The 17,712-nt window shown below is 41.7% G+C and overlaps 1 protein-coding gene across 1 annotated transcript; it reads right to left on the bottom strand.

The window, feature by feature from the left end:
* Nucleotides 1-819: 819 nt before the first annotated feature.
* On the bottom strand, nucleotides 820-10,266 carry sypl2b (synaptophysin-like 2b). The gene is made up of 6 exons (XM_084184444.1): nucleotides 10,068-10,266; nucleotides 9,802-9,879; nucleotides 6,796-6,914; nucleotides 6,236-6,437; nucleotides 5,321-5,512; nucleotides 820-1,940 (listed from the first exon to the last, which is right to left on the bottom strand). Exons 1-6 carry the CDS (start codon nucleotides 10,083-10,085, stop codon nucleotides 1,812-1,814), a joined length of 738 nt encoding a protein of 245 aa, XP_084040570.1. The 5' UTR covers nucleotides 10,086-10,266; the 3' UTR covers nucleotides 820-1,811.
* Nucleotides 10,267-17,712: the final 7,446 nt, after the last annotated feature.

Below are 17,712 nucleotides of genomic sequence, written 5' to 3'. Positions count from 1 at the left end.
CCGGAGGTGTGATGTTCGGATGTACCGATCCTGTGCAGGTGTTGTTACACGTGGTCTACCACTGCGAGGACGATCAGCTGTCTGTCCTGTCTCCCTGTAGCGCTGTCTTAGGTGTCTCACAGTATGGGCATTGCAATTTATTGCCCTGGCCACATCTGCAGTCCTCATGCCTAAGGCACGTTCACGCAGATGAGCAGGGACCCTTTCTTTCAGAGTCAGTAGAAAGGCCTCTTTAGTGTCCTAAGTTTTCATAACTGTAACCTTAATTGCCTACCGTCTGTAAGCTGTTAGAGTCTTAACGACCATTCCACAGGTACATGTTCATTAATTGTTTATGGTTCATTGAACAAGCATGGGAAAGTGTTTAAACCCTTTACAATGAAGATCTGTGAAGTTATTTGGATTTTTACGAATTATCTTTGAAAGACAGGGTCCTGAAAAAGGGACGTTTCTTTTTTTTGCTGAGTTTATATCGAACGAAGGTGATCATTTGAAACATAAAATACAAGGTGAATTGAAAGCCGATGGGGAGCACTACATGAACAGGAAGTAGTTGACAGCTGGAAGAAGTTCTGCCTTATCACATGTTGAGGTAGAAGAGAGGCACAAAAACGTACAAGTAACCAGTCTTCAGTATTTTTGCATAACTGAACAGGTACTGAAATGGAAAGTACTAAAATGGTAAGAACTGAAATGGTAAGAACTGCATTGGTAAGAACTTAAACTGAAGTGGTACTGAAATGTTAAGAATTGAGCGGTAAAAACTGAAATGGTAGGTGAAAAAGGGACGTGTCATGAATACTGTGAGGTAGGCGTGAAAACAGGAGTTTGATGGCTTTATTTTCTTACAAAACGTTGTTAAATTAAAACAATATCACAAACCATGCCGAACAACAGAAAAAAGGCACATTTCAAACCTTATATGAAAGTAAGTACTGTTGCTTATGGCAGGGTTCCCCAACTGTTTTTTATAATTTTTTGACATAACACAGCAAATCAGCACCAAGTGATTTTAATTGAGAAAATCTGTTCCAAAGTATTCCCACGCATAATAGAGAGATATGTGATCGTATTCAAATGTAAGCAAGGTTTGAAATTATGTTTCAGTCAAATATGATATCTAAATTGGGCTTCTTGCAGTCAATAAATAATTTGTAATTAAATGTTTTCCGATCCCCCGACCATCCACAAAATAATATATAATGGCCTTCAGCTGAATCTACAATAGTTGATGATCCCTGGCTTTTGGCATCACTTGTAATGTCTGTGACCATTTAAAATAGAGTGACTATTTTAACTGGCAAATAACAAGCAGAGTGAGAGAATAACAGCTTGCTTTTTTTTTTTTATACAACAAAAACACTAAAACTATCCACAAAGTAACAGTGTGAGACGAAAAACACTGGTTTTCCGATCAACAAAATAAATTCACACGTCTCGACTCTTTCTGAATAAACTGAGGGACGCATTTGATCGTTGCATTGTGTTAAGATGTACTGTTAAACTAAAAAACAGTTGACTGCATGAAACAAAAGTAGTTCTGAAACAAAACTAGCTATGACTTATATTTATGGCATATTTGCTGGATTCAGTTTTGTACCCGTTTAGACATCTTCAAAACGCACCACCTCGAACACTTCTGAATAATAAACGTGAAGCTGTCAATGTTGGCAATTCATGAAAGAAACTGTTTCCAACTTAATAAAGCTACTAGAAGACATTTCTAGTGGCGCCCCCCAAGATTGGTTAATTTGTGCGACTGCTTCGCATGCAGTCTGGAACGCAGCCGTTGACAGCAGGGAACTATCCAGTTAGGAAGGCCTGACCCCTGACCCCTCCTCGGCGTCACCAGGGGGGTTGGCTGACTTGTGGAAGGGCGTCTCCTTAAAGATGAACCAGCAGTTACCACCCCACAATATCAGGTTGAGAAATCCAAAGATCTGCCACAAAAAAAACACATATTTTAGTCAGGACAAAAATCATGTTTCTTAGTAAGGAAGTGTCACATTTCTCAATGGCATGCATCAAATGGTAATGGCTCCACATTACAATTTCTTCATAAAATTAAATTGACGGTATATGGAAGAGACATGGATGGAATTCTGCAGCCAGGGCTGTAATTGAGGGGGGGGGGGGGGACTCAGTTATCAAGCAAAAACTCAGGTTGACATGTAAAACTTGTTTTTGAGCAGAGTTCCCAGGATGATTTCCCAGATTCCACCCATGTACAGTGAGGGAAAAAAGTATTTGATCCCCTGCTGATTTTGTACGTTTGCCCACTGGCAAAGAAATGATCAGTCTATAATTTTAATGGTAGGTTTATTTGAACAGTGAGAGACAGAATAACAACAAAAAAATCCAGAAAAACGCATGTCAAAAATGTTATAAATTGATTTGCATTTTAATGAGGGAAATAAGTATTTGACCCCCTCTCAATCAGAAAGATATCTGGCTCCCAGGTGTCTTTTATACAGGTAACGAGCTGAGATTAGGAGCACACTCTTAAAGGGAGTGCTCCTAATCTCAGCTCGTTACCTGTATAAAAGACACCTGTCCGCAGAAGCAATCAATCAGATTCCAAACTCTCCACCATGGCCAAGACCAAAGAGCTCTCCAAGGATGTCAGGGACAAGATTGTAGACCTACACAAGGCTGGAATGGGCTACAAGACCATCGCCAAGTAGCTTGGTGAGAAGGTGACAACAGTTGGTGCGATTATTTGCAAATGGAATAAACACAAAAGAACTGTCAATCTCCCTCGGCCTGGGGCTCCATGCAAGATCTCACCTCATAGAGTTGCAATGATCATGAGAACGGTGAGGAATCAGCCCAGAACTACACGGGAGGATCTTGTCAATGATCTCAAGGCAGCTGGGACCATAGTCACCAAGAAAACAATTGGTAACACACTACGCCGTGAAGGACTGAAATCCTGCAGCACCCGCAAGGTCCCCCTGCTCAAGAAAGCACATATACAGGGCCGTTAGAAGTTTGCCAAAGAACATCTGAATGATTCAGAGGAGAACTGGGTGAAAGTGTTGTGGTCAGATGAGACCAAAATCGAGCTCTTTGGCATCAACTCAACTCACCGTGTTAGGAGGAGGAATGCTGCCTATGACCCCAAGAACACGATCCCCACCGTCAAACATGGAGGTGGAAACATTATGCTTTAGGGGTGTTTTTCTGCTAAGGGGACAGGACAACTTCACCTCATCAAAGGGACGATGGACGGGGCCATGTACCGTCAAATCTTGGGTGAGAACCTCCTTCCCTCAGCCAGGGCATTGAAAATGGGTCGTGGATGGGTATTCCAGCATGACAATGACCCAAAACACACGGCCAAGGCAACAAAGGAGTGACTCAATAAGAAGCACATTAAGGTCCTGGAGTGGCCTAGCCCGTCTCCAGACCTTAATCCCATAGAAAATCTGTGGAGGGAGCTGAAGGTTCGAGTTGCCAAACATCAGCCTCGAAACCTTAATGACTTGGAGAAGATCTGCAAAGAGGAGTGGGACAAAATCCCTCCTGAGATGTGTGCAAACCTGGTGGCCAACTACAAGAAACGTCTGACCTCTGTGATTGCCAACAAGGGATTTGCCACCAAGTACTAAGTCATGTTTTGCAGAGGGGTCAAATACTTATTTCCCTCATTAAAATGCAAATCAATTTACAACATTTTTGACATGCGTTTTTCTGGATTTTTTGTTGTTGTTATTCTGTCTCTCACTGTTCAAATAAAGCTGCCATTAAAATGATAGACTGATCATGTCTTTGTCAGTGGGCAAACGTACCAAATCAGCAGGGGATCAAATACTTTTTCCCCCTCCCTGTAGAGATAATACAGCGCTCTCCTGAATGATTGGTAAATATGAACAAAAGGCGCTGTATTAAAAGCTTAATCTTACCCTCAAAATATCATATGAATCGTCATTAAAATAAATAATTATTTTATTCAAAAATATGCGTGCTACAATTATTGGAACCCCTAGAAATTATTATGAACAAAATCTAATTGATGTATATTCCAATTAAGATTTTACTTTTTTTTTTTAAGTTCATCTGAGTCTTTGGGAACTCTTAAGTGGTCATCCATGACTTCCTGTTTCACTGCGGTATAAATATGAGGTGACACAGGCTAAACTCCCTTAGTCATCCATCAACATGGGAAAGCTACACGCCTGAAAATACCCATCTCCACTATTGAAGCAATAATTAAGAAATTTAAAAACAACTGGAGCTGTGATTAACCTGCCTGGAAGAGGATGCAAGTGTATTTTGCCCTCACGCACAGTGAAAAGGATGGTTCAAGTGGCAAAAATGTCTCCAAGGATCACAGTTGGAGAATTGCAGAAGTTGGTTACATCTTGGGGTCACCGAGTCTCCAAAACTACAATTAGACGCCACCTCCATGCCAACAAGTTATTTGGAAGTGTTGCCAGAAGAAAGCCTCTGCTGTCACCAAACCACAAACGTAAACGCCTGGAGTTTGCTAAATGTCATTGGAACTTTGACTGGAACCAGGTTCTATGGTGTGATGAGATAAAAAGAGAGCTTTTTTTGGCAACAAACACCAGAGGTTGGTTTGGAGTACAAACAGCCATATGGTCATGCAGAAAATAACCTAATCCCCACTGTGAAGTGTGGTGGTGGATCTGTGAAGTGTGGTGGTGGATCTGTGAAGTGTGGTGGTGGATCTGTGAAGTGTGGTGGTGGATCTGTGAAGCGTGGTGGTGGATCTGTGAAGTATGGTGGTGGATCTGTGAAGTATGGTGGTGGATCTGTGATGTTTGGTGATGGATCTGTGATGTTGTGGGGCTGTTTTACTTCCAAAGGCCCTGGAAAACTTGTTAGGATACATGGTATTATGGACTCCAAGTACCAAGAGATTTTAGGCCAAAACTTGTCTGCCTCTGCCACGAAAATGTTTCACTGACCATAGAATCAAGCTTTTGCAAAGACCATCCCAGTGCTCTGACCTAAACCTGTGGGGTGAAGAGGAGAGTCCACAAGCCAGGACCAAGGACTGAAGGATCTGGAGAGTTTCTGTACGGAGGAATGGTCTCAAATCCCTTTCTATGTTTTCTCCCACCTCATCAAACATAACATAATTATTTATTATTTCTTGACGACAAAAAACATTTTAGAATTTGTTTTACTCAATTAAAGTTTAGATTAATATGATATTTTAAGTGTAAGATCAAGCTGATAAACAACAATTACATTTTTTCACAGCCTTTTGTCCATATTTACCTAGGGTGCCAATAATTCAGGAGGGCACTGTAAGTAACCAATATTAATAACTCTACATGTAGTAGCCTACCACAGAGGAGTTGAGTCGCCCCATGTGAGGCACTGCTCCTGGTGTGCACTTGTTGCCGACGTCCTTGCAGGTGGAGATTAAGCCTACCAGGTTAGAGGGGCTGGTGGCCCACTTCACGTCAGTCAGGCCTTTACCCCAGGCAGAGGAGGACACCAACCACAGGAAGGTGAAGGCTCCGGTCACCAGCAGGTCCTGTTGGAAGGATAGGAGACATGGTAAATAAAGTATATAAATGCAGGTTCAAGACGAAAGTTGGAACTTAAAATCAGACGAACCCGCCTACAAACAGTATGTAAACAGTCCATATAACAACCTGACTTCTTCACAACAGCGTATTCCTGCATCCCACCACCACCAAATCCAAATCATTAGTTATCAGGCTTTTGATTTGCATTGTTTTGCATCCGATTGTGTGAAACTTGAATTAGTGAAGCAGTTGTGGGTTAAATAGACAACGTCAAAGATTTGAAAGTATTTGATGTTCGCTTGATTCAGCTTGGAGTTTGCACTTTTGGGACTAATCCATTGTACCAGGAAAACTAAATCAAGTGCACCTCAAATATCTGACAATGTACTTCACCCAGATCTGTTGGTCCACAAGCAACCAAAATGTTCAATGACAATTTCTTGGATTGCCACCCCCAGTTCCATAGGTCCACCCCCCACCCACCCACCCACCCACCTCCAGATGAACACACCCTTCACCCTCCCCAGTTCCAGTTCTTCATTTACAGACCACTGTTAAGATCCCTTTCTCTCGTTAAGTGCCCATCTCACGCAGTTGTCAAGTGTCTATAGCTATTTCGTGCCAACGCTCAAACTCTTTAGTGTTCCAAGTCATTCTGTAGACTAACATCTACACCTTCCATTCACCACTACAAAGAGCACGGACGAAACAATTCCCAGATAACTCACCACAATGGGGCCACGGCTGGTCTGCCTGTAGACGTGTTGGTAGCCAAGGTAGATCACCAGGCTGGCGGCACTGTAGAGGAAGGCAAACACCCCAATACAGACGTAGAACTCAGCTGAGGAGGAGTGGTCGCCGGTCAGATAGAGCTGGATGGTACTGGAGTCGTTCTTACAGGAGGGGACGCTGTATGGATGGGCCATCAGCCTGTGGGGAACAGATGTGTAGAGAGAGGGTGGTGTTCAGTAAGGAGAAAACTAAGTGAAACAGGGAGGTACTACCAGAAATGGGCCAATAAGAACACATTCGTTTTTGGGTGTAGAGACATGTAGTATAGGGTCATGTTCAGTAGGTAGACATTTGGGAAATGTTTTGTAACGGAGTGAAAACGGGGAGGTACTCGGCTGAGCTTGTCCCGTAAAAATACAGATGTTCGTTTATTTTGTCGCAAAACATTTCGCTTCAGTGTGCCTCGCTGAACACAACCCAATTATAATAACAAGCCACTTTGAACAGAAACATCACACACCCATACGATGAATCTGTTTACTCCTGTTCTGCTTACCTGAACGGGTAGTTAAAGGCAGCAGTGATTTCTTGGCTGCCGTTACCCTGGCACTGCACATTGATGCTCGTAGAGCCGGCATAGCCCGACGTCGTAGCGAAGGCAAATATGGAGAAGACCTGCAGACAGACAAAGCCAAATAAGGACAGATTTTAGATTTTAATCATTTAGCAGACGCTCTTATCCAGAGCGACTTACAGTTAGTGAGTGCATACATTTTATTATTTATTTTTTCATACTGGCCCCCCCGTGGGAATCGAACCCACAACCCTGGCGTTGCAAAACGCCATGCTGTACCAACTGAGCTACACGGGACAGGACACAGTGCATAACTGGACATATAACTCTTTCTGAAATGACATTCAGTCCAAACAGTGCAGATTAGAACACGACTATGGCACCCTGTGCTAACTAAACGGCAGTTTGCTTTACAGGTTCATAGCAGTCTGAAGTGACGGGAGTTGACCGGTCTGGTAACGGATCAGATAAAAACTACCGACAGTAAAAAGTGGAGTAAGACAACTATGTGGTCCTCTGTAGGTCTGCTGGTAGAGTACGGCGGTTGTAACGCCTAGGTAGTGGGTTCGATCCCCGGGACCACCCATACACACATAAAATGTATGCACGCATGACTGTAAGTCGCTTTGGATAAAAGCGTCTGCTAAATGGCATATTATTATTATTATTATTATGACTGGATCATGCACAGCGAGTCATCGTGGATGATCGACGGGCTTCCTCTCCCGCTCACACACGATTTCCTCTACAGAAGGGCATCCTTCCTCACAGGAAGTGATTATCACTTGACTATAGAAACAAAAAAACACAGTAGAGCAATCGACTAGTAGTAGTAGTAGTAGTAGTATGAAAAATGTATGCACTCGCTAACTGTAAGTCGCTCTGGATAAGAGCGTCTGCTAAATGACTGAAATGTAAATCCGTCATGATGGTCTCACACCGTAGAGAGAAGTTGTTTTATTAGCCTGAGTAAAACACTCCTTTAATACATGCGATACAGGATGTGATACAGGATGCAATGTCAAGAGACGCCACCTCACAGATGGCTGTGTAGAGCCTTGTTGTATTGATACTCTACAGAGGTCATAGTATAGTGTGGTGAATATTGTATAATAATAATAATAATAATAATATACTGGTAAAATATCACATTTCAGCGAGATCTAAAGGATCTCCAGACGAGTTCTGAGTCCGTCTTCTATTGTTTTGGTGTCACAGGCAGTCAACATTCTTTGCAAAAATATACATTTGTTGCATCTTGTAAATGAACAGATTGCTACCATCTTTCATATTTAGTTTGCAACAATTAAGTTGTTACGGTATAGTCGAGGTCGGGACTTCCAAATTGTTACATGATGAATAACAGGAGGAGGTCACAGTGAGATCACCAACTATGGGCCTGCAGTACATCACAACACCAGCTAGTTTCAATCCATTTGAAACCCGTTCTGCTGCTATGCAGGGTGGCTGGTGACACGGTAAAAAAAAAAAAAGGCACCCTATGCATTAGTCTGATTAAATCAGGCTGTAATACATACATTCTGAAACTAATGACTGCAAAGTCGTGTAGATGTTCCTTACAAGCCAGAATGATGAATTTAATTACATTTGAACTTACTCTACCGGTTGTCTGTGCAGTTTGTCCTCAATTTGAGAAAAAAATATTGACAGGAAAGTATTGTTTGCCCAACTTTTTCGATAACCTGGACCATGTAAATACCTGCTGATTTAAGTTAGTATGCATGCATCGCTTGCACACATATGTTTGCTCATGACCGAAGGCATGTGCACAAGACGGAAGTACATGCACACAATGCATGGATACTAACCATACCTCAGTGATACTACCTGAAGTCAGCAGGTGTTTACATGGTTTTAAGCATGTGCCAGGTGAAAGAAAATTCAACTTCAGTACCTGCACTCTAAAAAGTTGGGTAAACAACACTTTGCTGTGGATATTTTGTCTCAAATTTCGACCATCTGGACCAACACCACAGTCAACCGGTAGAGTAAATTCACATGTAATTGTTTTCAACATTCTGAATTGTAAGGAACATTTTACACGATTTTGCAGTCATATTTTCAGGCAGTATATACCAATGAATTGTGTATTACAGCCTAATTAATCCGACTACCTCTACATAGACCAAGCCCTGCATATTTATACAGAATAAAAACATTAATTTCAAGTCATTGAGGTTCTCCCCATGATAGGCCAGATGATCGCTAGCCCTTGATCATGACTCAATTCCATGACACATAAGGGTTGTTGGACGAAGGCGTCTTCTGTACGGGGGAGTTTTGTTAAGAGCGGAACACTCGGTCTGAACATTAACATATCGCTTTGCGATACGGTTTTGGAAGCATAAGGACCATATCGTTTATATCAGCATGAAATTATAAAAAACAAAACAAAAAAAAAGTTCAATTGATACACACCTTTACAGGGTTAGAGTTTAGTGTTCCCACACGGCCATGTCTCCATGTTACAGCGCGTCTTTACAGAAGACAGAGGGACCACTTGTGCTAATTGTCCACATTTTACACTAAATAATAAGTGATATTTCCTGGGGACAAAAAAAGGCACCACGTTGTAGGAATGACCCGATTAGCTATTTTGCATACTCAGTGTAATGGAAGAAGGCCGCCAGAAACATGTCACTGAAAAATACTGTCAGCTGCAACTGTGATAAAGCCGGTTAAAATAGTGTACAGTAAGTGTGTATTTCGCATTACTGAAATTATTTTTGATGTGATATGAAAGTAGAGGGCTTTATGTTCCTAGAACCGTTTAGCAATCGAGAATCGAGTCACCTTTAGATGGAGTATCTGGCTGTTTTGGCTGCCAGAGCCAGTCTACCTCTGAAAATAACATATAAAGGTCCGTGTACCTTAAGGAGGAATGGTCAAGTTAAGGTCCGTAAGAGTACATACTGGGCTACATGATAGCTTAATAATAAATAGTTAGAAAAACATTAACAAACTTACCCATTCGAGCACTCTAATAAATGCCAAGGGCTCTTTCAAGGGTCCCAGGTCCAGAGTAAATCCTGAAGTCTGAATTTTCTTTTGATATTCAGGAAACAAAGGTAAACAATGTTTTTTATTAACTAACTAAGTAGACAAAGTTGTCATTAGATGATAGGCATGCAACCAACACACAAATAGACCACCACGCAATACTTTTGCGCAATAGAAGTGGGTTGAACATTTTATTTAGCGAACATAAACACTTTTTCAGACGCTGTCGTTACCTGGGCTATCCCGTCCATCGTATCACTGTCCAAGTTAATTTATCGGACAGTATGCAGTACTTTCTCTTTAGACGATTGTTGGCAGGTAAAAAATGGATGACTTCCTTGGTAATTTCAGAAATGTATGTCAAACTTTTTTTTTTCTCCAAGTGAAGAGCGCTGCACACGTGTTCACCGACGTTCTTAAAGTGACATGTCCACCTAATTGTATTTCTTCTTCTTCTTCAGTGGGGTTTGTCGGCGGTTGGCATCCAACGTTATGGTGCATTACCACCACCTACTGTACTGGAGTGTGGGCCAGAGACAGGGAGAAACTAAATCCTACCTGCCAGCCCCATTGCTCTTAAAAAAGATAACAAAATATTTGAGACTATTTCTAATGACGTTCTACTCAATATAATATTTAAACTAATTTCCTGTATCCCCTTCTCACTCATACTAGATATCATCCTCTCTTTCCCTCTGATACTGCCTAAACTGTAGCAATACATGCGCCACAGTCTCTATTTCCTGACAATAATCACACTTTCCTGTTGGATACTTTCCTATCACATTTAATGTCTTATTCAACTGGCTGTGTCCCACCCGTAATCTTGTAAAAATAGCCTCCTCTCTTCTGTCCCTTCCTGCCGTCCTCCCCTCCCCGACTTTCCTCTGTACTTGAAATAAATGCCTGCCCTTATTATCTCTATTCCACTGCTCCTGCCATCTCTGCACCATCACTGTATATATCAGTCTGTTTGCCTCTGCCCTGCTCATTGAAACTTCAACATCAACATCCCCACTACTAAGTGCTTGTTTAGCCTGTTCCCCTCCACCCCCACAAGGGCTGGGACCCAAGTAAATCTCATCTGAATACCCATCTGTTTAATCCTGCCACGGGTTTGTAGCACCTCATAAAGCAGGTCTTGTCTGCTACGTGAGCTAAAGGACTGGAGACTCATGAACACTGCACATGAATCAGAACAAATAACTACTCTGTCTGGCTTAACTTCCTCCACCCACTGCAAGGCCAACAGTATGGCCATCAGCTCCGCCGTATATACAGCCAGATGATCTGTAATACGTTTCCTGACTTCCACCCCACATTCCTGCACTACAAATGCTGACCCAGTACGTCCTGTCCTTGGATCTTTTGAACCATCTGTGTAAATGGCCACAAAATCCTGATTCACAGTTTCCAGACCTCTTAAATAAATCAGATGGATCAACACCCTCCCTATCTTTCTGTAGTCTCTCCAACACTTCTAGATCAACTACTGGAGGCGGGAGTAGCCATGGTGGATTTACAGGAATAACTACCGTTGGACTAAACTCCCTTCCATACAGTCCCATCTCCTTCGCCTGGGTATTACCCACCCACCCAAAGCGCACCTAATTGTATTCATTTTTATTAACAATAATACATCAATACAAAGGTACATGGGGAATATAAGTATACATAAAGAGTATTAAAAACAATAAATCAATGTTTTAAGTGAGAAGCAGGCATTGGTCTGAAGTCGAAAAATAATTCTGGATTGTTTAACACCCCTGACTTCTGATGACATGGCTGCACTCCAAGCCTACCACCTGCCAACTTGACCCTATGCCCACAAAGCTGCTCAAAGAACTCCTGGTTAAAAAAAACTTGAACCAGATGAACTAAAAAACGACTGATCTCAAACCTCCGCTTCCTTTAAGATACTAGAGAAGGCCAGCGGCTGACCTCATTATTTAATTCACACAGTATCTTTGAAACCTACCAATCCGGTTTCAAACCATTTTACAGCACTGAGACTGCACTTGTCAAGGTAGTAAATTACCTACTGCTGTCCTCTGACCGTGGACTCTAATATAATCTAGACTACTGTAATGTCCTCCTGTCCATCTGATCAGACTCTAATATAATCTAGACTACTGTAATGCCCTCCTGTCCAGCTGATCAGACTCTAATATAATCTAGACTACTGTAATGTCCTCCTGTCCAGCTGATCAGTCTCTAATATAATCTAGACTACTGTAATGTCCTCCTGTCCAGCTGATCAGACTCTAATATAATCTAGACTACTGTAATGTCCTCCTGTCCAGCTGATCAGACTCTAATATAATCTAGACTACTGTAATGTCCTCCCGTCCAGTTGCTCAGACTCTAATATAATCTAGACTACTGTAATGTCCTCCCGTCCAGTTGCTCAGACTCTAATATAATCTAGACTACTGTAATGTCCTCCTGTCCAGCTGATCAGACTCTAATATAATCTAGACTACTGTAATGTCCTCCTGTCCAGCTGATCAGACTCTAATATAATCTAGACTACTGTAATGTCCTCCCGTCCAGTTGCTCAGACTCTAATATAATCTAGACTACTGTAATGTCCTCCTGTCCAGCTGATCAGACTCTAATATAATCTAGACTACTGTAATGTCCTCCTGTCCAGCTGATCAGACTCTAATATAATCTAGACTACTGTAATGCCCTCCCGTCCAGTTGCTCAGACTCTAATATAATCTAGACTACTGTAATGTCCTCCTGTCCAGCTGATCAGTCTCTAATATAATCTAGACTACTGTAATGTCCTCCCGTCCAGCTGATCAGACTCTAATATAATCTAGACTACTGTAATGTCCTCCTGTCCAGCTGATCAGTCTCTAATATAATCTAGACTACTGTAATGCCCTCCTGTCCAGCTGATCAGACTCTAATATAATCTAGACTACTGTAATGTCCTCCTGTCCAGCTGCTCAGACTCTAATATAATCTAGACTATTGTAATGTCCTCCTGTCCAGCCTCTAATATAATCTAGACTACTGTAATGCCCTCCTGTCCAGCTGATCAGTCTCTAATATAATCTAGACTACTGTAATGCCCTCCTGTCCAGCTGCTCAGACTCTAATATAATCTAGACTACTGTAATGCCCTCCTGTCCAGCTGCTCAGACTCTAATATAATCTAGACTACTGTAATGTCCTCCTGTCCAGCTGATCAGTCTCTAATATAATCTAGACTATTGTAATGCCCTCCTGTCCAGCTGATCAGTCTCTAATATAATCTAGACTATTGTAATGTCCTCCTGTCCAGCCTCTAATATAATCTAGACTACTGTAATGCCCTCCTGTCCAGCTGATCAGTCTCTAATATAATCTAGACTACTGTAATTCCCTCCTGTCCAGCCTCTAATATAATCTAGACTACTGTAATGCCCTCCTGTCCAGCTGATCAGACTCTAATATAATCTAGACTACTGTAATGTCCTCCTGTCCAGCTGATCAGTCTCTAATATAATCTAGACTACTGTAATGTCCTCCTGTCCAGCCTCTAATATAATCTAGACTACTGTAATGTCCTCCTGTCCAGCCTCTAATATAATCTAGACTACTGTAATGTCCTCCTGTCCAGCCTCTAATATAATCTAGACTACTGTAATGCCCTCCTGTCCAGCTGATCAGACTCTAATATAATCTAGACTACTGTAATGCCCTCCTGTCCAGCTGCTCAGACTCTACTATTAGAAGCCTACAACTTGTACAGAACACTGCAGCTGGGATTCTAACCAATACTAGAAGACATGAGCACATTACATTTACATTTTAGTCATTTAGCAGACGGCCTTATCCAGAGCGACTTACAGGAGCAATTAGGGTTAAGTGCCTTGCTCAAGGGCACATCGACAGATTTTTCACCTAGTCTGCTCTGGGATTAGAACCAGCGACCTTTCGGTTACTGGCACAACTGGGTCTTAACCACTAAGCTACCTGCCCCGCCCAGTTTTACAGCATCTGCATTGGCTGCCTGTAAAGTCAAGTCAAATCAAGTATCGGTCTGATTTTAAGATCTCACTCTTAACTTTTAAGGGCCTGCATGGCCTTGCCCCCCTCTTATACTGACAGACATGCTTGTTCTATACAATCCAGTGAGGGCGCTCCGCTCCCAAGGAGCCGGCCTGCTTACGGTTCCTAGAATCAGAACCAAGGCAGGGGGCTGAGCGTTCTCTATTAAAGCCCCTCAGTTGTGGAACAGCTTGCCCTGTCAGGTAGGAGGGGGAGGCACCATTTAAGTTTTTTAATCACTTTTAAAAACCCACCTTTTTAGCCAGGCTTTTAATAAGTGATTTCTATGTTATTTTGTTATTGTTTTAATGTAAAGTGTGTTGTGATTGTAAATGCACTTTAAATCAAGTTTGATTTGAATTCACATGAGCACCACAATGTCTACTCCACTCACGCTCTACCAAGGTTTTCCAGCACACAGCTTTGACCTAATACAGTAGCTATGTTGGTCTATTGTACTTCAACAATGTGTAGGCAGGTTGCTTAGGATTCAAACCTTCTCAAACAGCCCAATTCATCAAGCCTAAGGAACCTGCCTACACATTGTTTGAAGTACAAAACCAACATTGCTACTGTATTAGGTCAAAGCTGTGTGCTGGAAAACCTTGGTAGAGCATGGTGGAGTAGGCATTCTGGTGCTCATGTGAATTTCCTTTATTTTGTGGCTTCAGGCCAATGCCTAATTTTCACTTAAAACATAGTTTTATGTTTTTAATTTCCATGGTTTGTACACCGGATGGTGATTATAAAAAATTATACAAAATGTTCACATGCAAAAGGTGTCTTTCGAAAATGTCATTTGCGCTTCAAATGATGTAAAAAAAAAATATATATGTATTTTGTCTCACATCATTTATTGTCCAGGGCCCGGTTTCCCAAAAGCATCTTAAGGCTAAGTTCATCGTCAGAACTTTCAAAGGCTCATTGTTAAATCTCAGAGCTGTTTCCCAAAACCATTGTTACTAAAGTTACACTTGAAAACACTTGTTATTTACCGACTGCCTCAGACCACTCGTAGAACAGCTAACTGGGTTGTTCAATGCTTTTTTGCCATTCCGTGTCACTTTATACACAGAAGAGCTCTGCTAAACATAGAATCAAGATCTGTCTCTCTGTATCTGCCAATAACTTTAGAATGAAGTTGACTACAATACAAAGTTGCCAATGTCTTTGTAATTATTATAAACAAGCAAAGGGTCAAAAGATACTTCAAAATGAAAACCAAGATGACTGCATTAAAAGATAAATGCAGTAGGCTACATAGGCCTATATATTGGAACCATATTGAAATCAATTTCATGTTCAATCAATTGAGTTCTAATTTGCTAATTGTAGGCTACTGTTTTTCATTTTTGCCTCAATTTCATGATGTGTAGGCTTAACAACATGTGCGCAATGATGTGCGCAAGCCTGTTCCAGGTGCCCAGGTTCCCTGAGCTGTTGAGGGTAACCACTAGAGCAAGCAATAGTTCATGGGTGGCAGGTAGCCTAGCGGTTAAGAGAGTTGGGCCAGTAACCGAAAGGTTGCTGGTTTGAATCCCTGAGCTGACTAGGTGAAAAATATGTCGATATGCCCTTGAGCAAGGCACTTAACCCTAATTGCTCCTGTAAGTGGCTCTGGATAAGAGCATCTGCTAAATGACTAACATGTAATGTGCCAAATATTCGATTTAGTGCATAGCCTAAGCATTACAAGATGCCGCCTCAATATTAGCAGCCATTGGTGATCATTTCTCTCTAGGACCTTGATCCGTCGTCAGTATCTAATGTTAAGGTAAGATTTGAATGGAGAACGCTGATCGACACATGCTCTAACGACACACTGTTTAGGGAAACACATGCAAGTTCTTCAACCATTATAGAAACAATGCTTTGTTAAAACACTCGTAAGCTTAAGTTTCATCGCTATCGGGGAAACCGGGCACTGGCAATTACTTTATAGACATGGCTATTTGCATTCATGCAAAACATTTGGATTCTCCCTTTAAAGAGGGTGGGGGGGGGGGGTGAATATTAACAGGTGCTTCACATTAAGCACATATCAGTTCCTGTAAGTGACTCAAAGTACTGAATAAGTTGGCTGAATGAGCATTTGGAAAGAAAAATATATAATATGGGGGAGTTCCCCCAGACCCCCCTCCAGTGTTTTTACTTGTTGATGCTACTTCCCACTAAGGGGACCTACACCGGACGTCTTTTTTGGGGTATTTCTTTGGTGTGATCCGGACCGGCCTTGATTTCAACATCCACGGACTCCCTAAAAACACCTTTTTGATTTATATGTAGCTTGCCGCTATGTTTATTAGCACAATAAGTAGATAGCTAAATATAATACTGTCACGATGTATCTTTTTTTTATCACTTACAGTAAACAATCATTGTAAAACGTGGGATATAAAACATTCTCTGTTAAGAGTATTGGCCTATAACTTCATTGAGTGTGGGAACATTTAAATAACTTATGTATTACGTCTAATCAAAACAAAGTTAAAGCATATTTGAATGACTAATGTATTCTGTGTAAGAGGCCTAGGTTTATAGCATATTGCTAATCTCTCGTGGAAAGATTCTGCGTGTGCAGCTGACAAATTACGTGAGACTTTAGTTCTGGGTTAACCAAGATTAGCATATTGCCCAACACCACAATGAGTTATCGTCGTTCTCTATTTATTCAACTTTCTCTGTGATGTGTAATATGTTTTACTCCAACTAAACTAGGCTGTTCTATTCAATCATCCCACTATGAGCAGCTGGGGACGACTGTTATGAACAGCTGTGATGTGAACAGCCATTATATTGTATGGCATCTATTTGACTGATAATAACGATTTCAATTCGGCCAATCTAGGAGATAAAGACATTCAATTTTACTAGAATTTAGGATTTTGCATGGGATTTAAATTTGGCCTGAAACGACTGAATATAAATTGAAAATGCCCCCAACCACAATGGTGATATAAGTGCTGTACACTCCACTAAATAATGTCAGGGGACATGCAGCTCTTCGTCACAAGGGGGCTCCATTTCTACATACAGCAAGGCAAATTGTATCTGATGAAATTGGCCTGTCTCATTCATATCAGAAGAGTGAGAGTGTGTTATAACTAACCTCTTACATTCCGCCCCATGACTATTCACATCATGTGCTCTTTCCAGTTCTTGACCCCGTTTAAATAGTCAGTTATGAAGTAGGTAGGCTAATCTGTTTACTCATGACATATTAAAGACAGATGCATGACATAAAAGGTTGTCCAGAATATTGATCACTATGTCCTCCGTTGAACAAGTTGAGAAACTTCAGGTTCCTTTTTCTGATCACTATGACTCAATTCACTGGTTTCTCCATGAACACAGGAGCCTAGCTCACCTAGTGGCCAGACCAGGAACAACCAGCCATTATTGTTAGAAAGGGCCCAGTCACAGTCTTCTCCATATCGTAGAGCACATCTCCAAGAAGGAATAAGAGTTTCCTTTGTTCTCCACCTTTTGACAGTCGACTGGGCGGCCATGCTGGGGCCGTAGGGGGAGGGGTTGCCTGTGCATTGTACAGTTCTGGGTTACGTCCCAAATGGCACCCTGTTCTCTACATAGTGCACCGTTTTGACCAAAAGTAGTGCACTTTGTAGGTAATAGGGTGTCATTGGGGATGCAGATCCTGGCTCACATGAATGCCACGCTGCAGATAATTGTTCTGCTGTGAGTTTTGGTCGGATGGCCTCGTCAGACCGGTTGCTTTTCATTCACAGTGAATCTGGGAGAGTGAGGAATATGTACCCAGTAACCACCATGGTTGGGGTTGTTTTTCAGAAAGACAAGTAACTCACCACACTGGAT

This window comes from Coregonus lavaretus (genome assembly GCF_964263955.1).
Source record: "Coregonus lavaretus genome assembly, chromosome: 20".
NCBI lineage: Eukaryota > Metazoa > Chordata > Actinopteri > Salmoniformes > Salmonidae > Coregonus > Coregonus lavaretus.
This window is presented reverse-complemented; position numbering and strand designations above follow the sequence as displayed.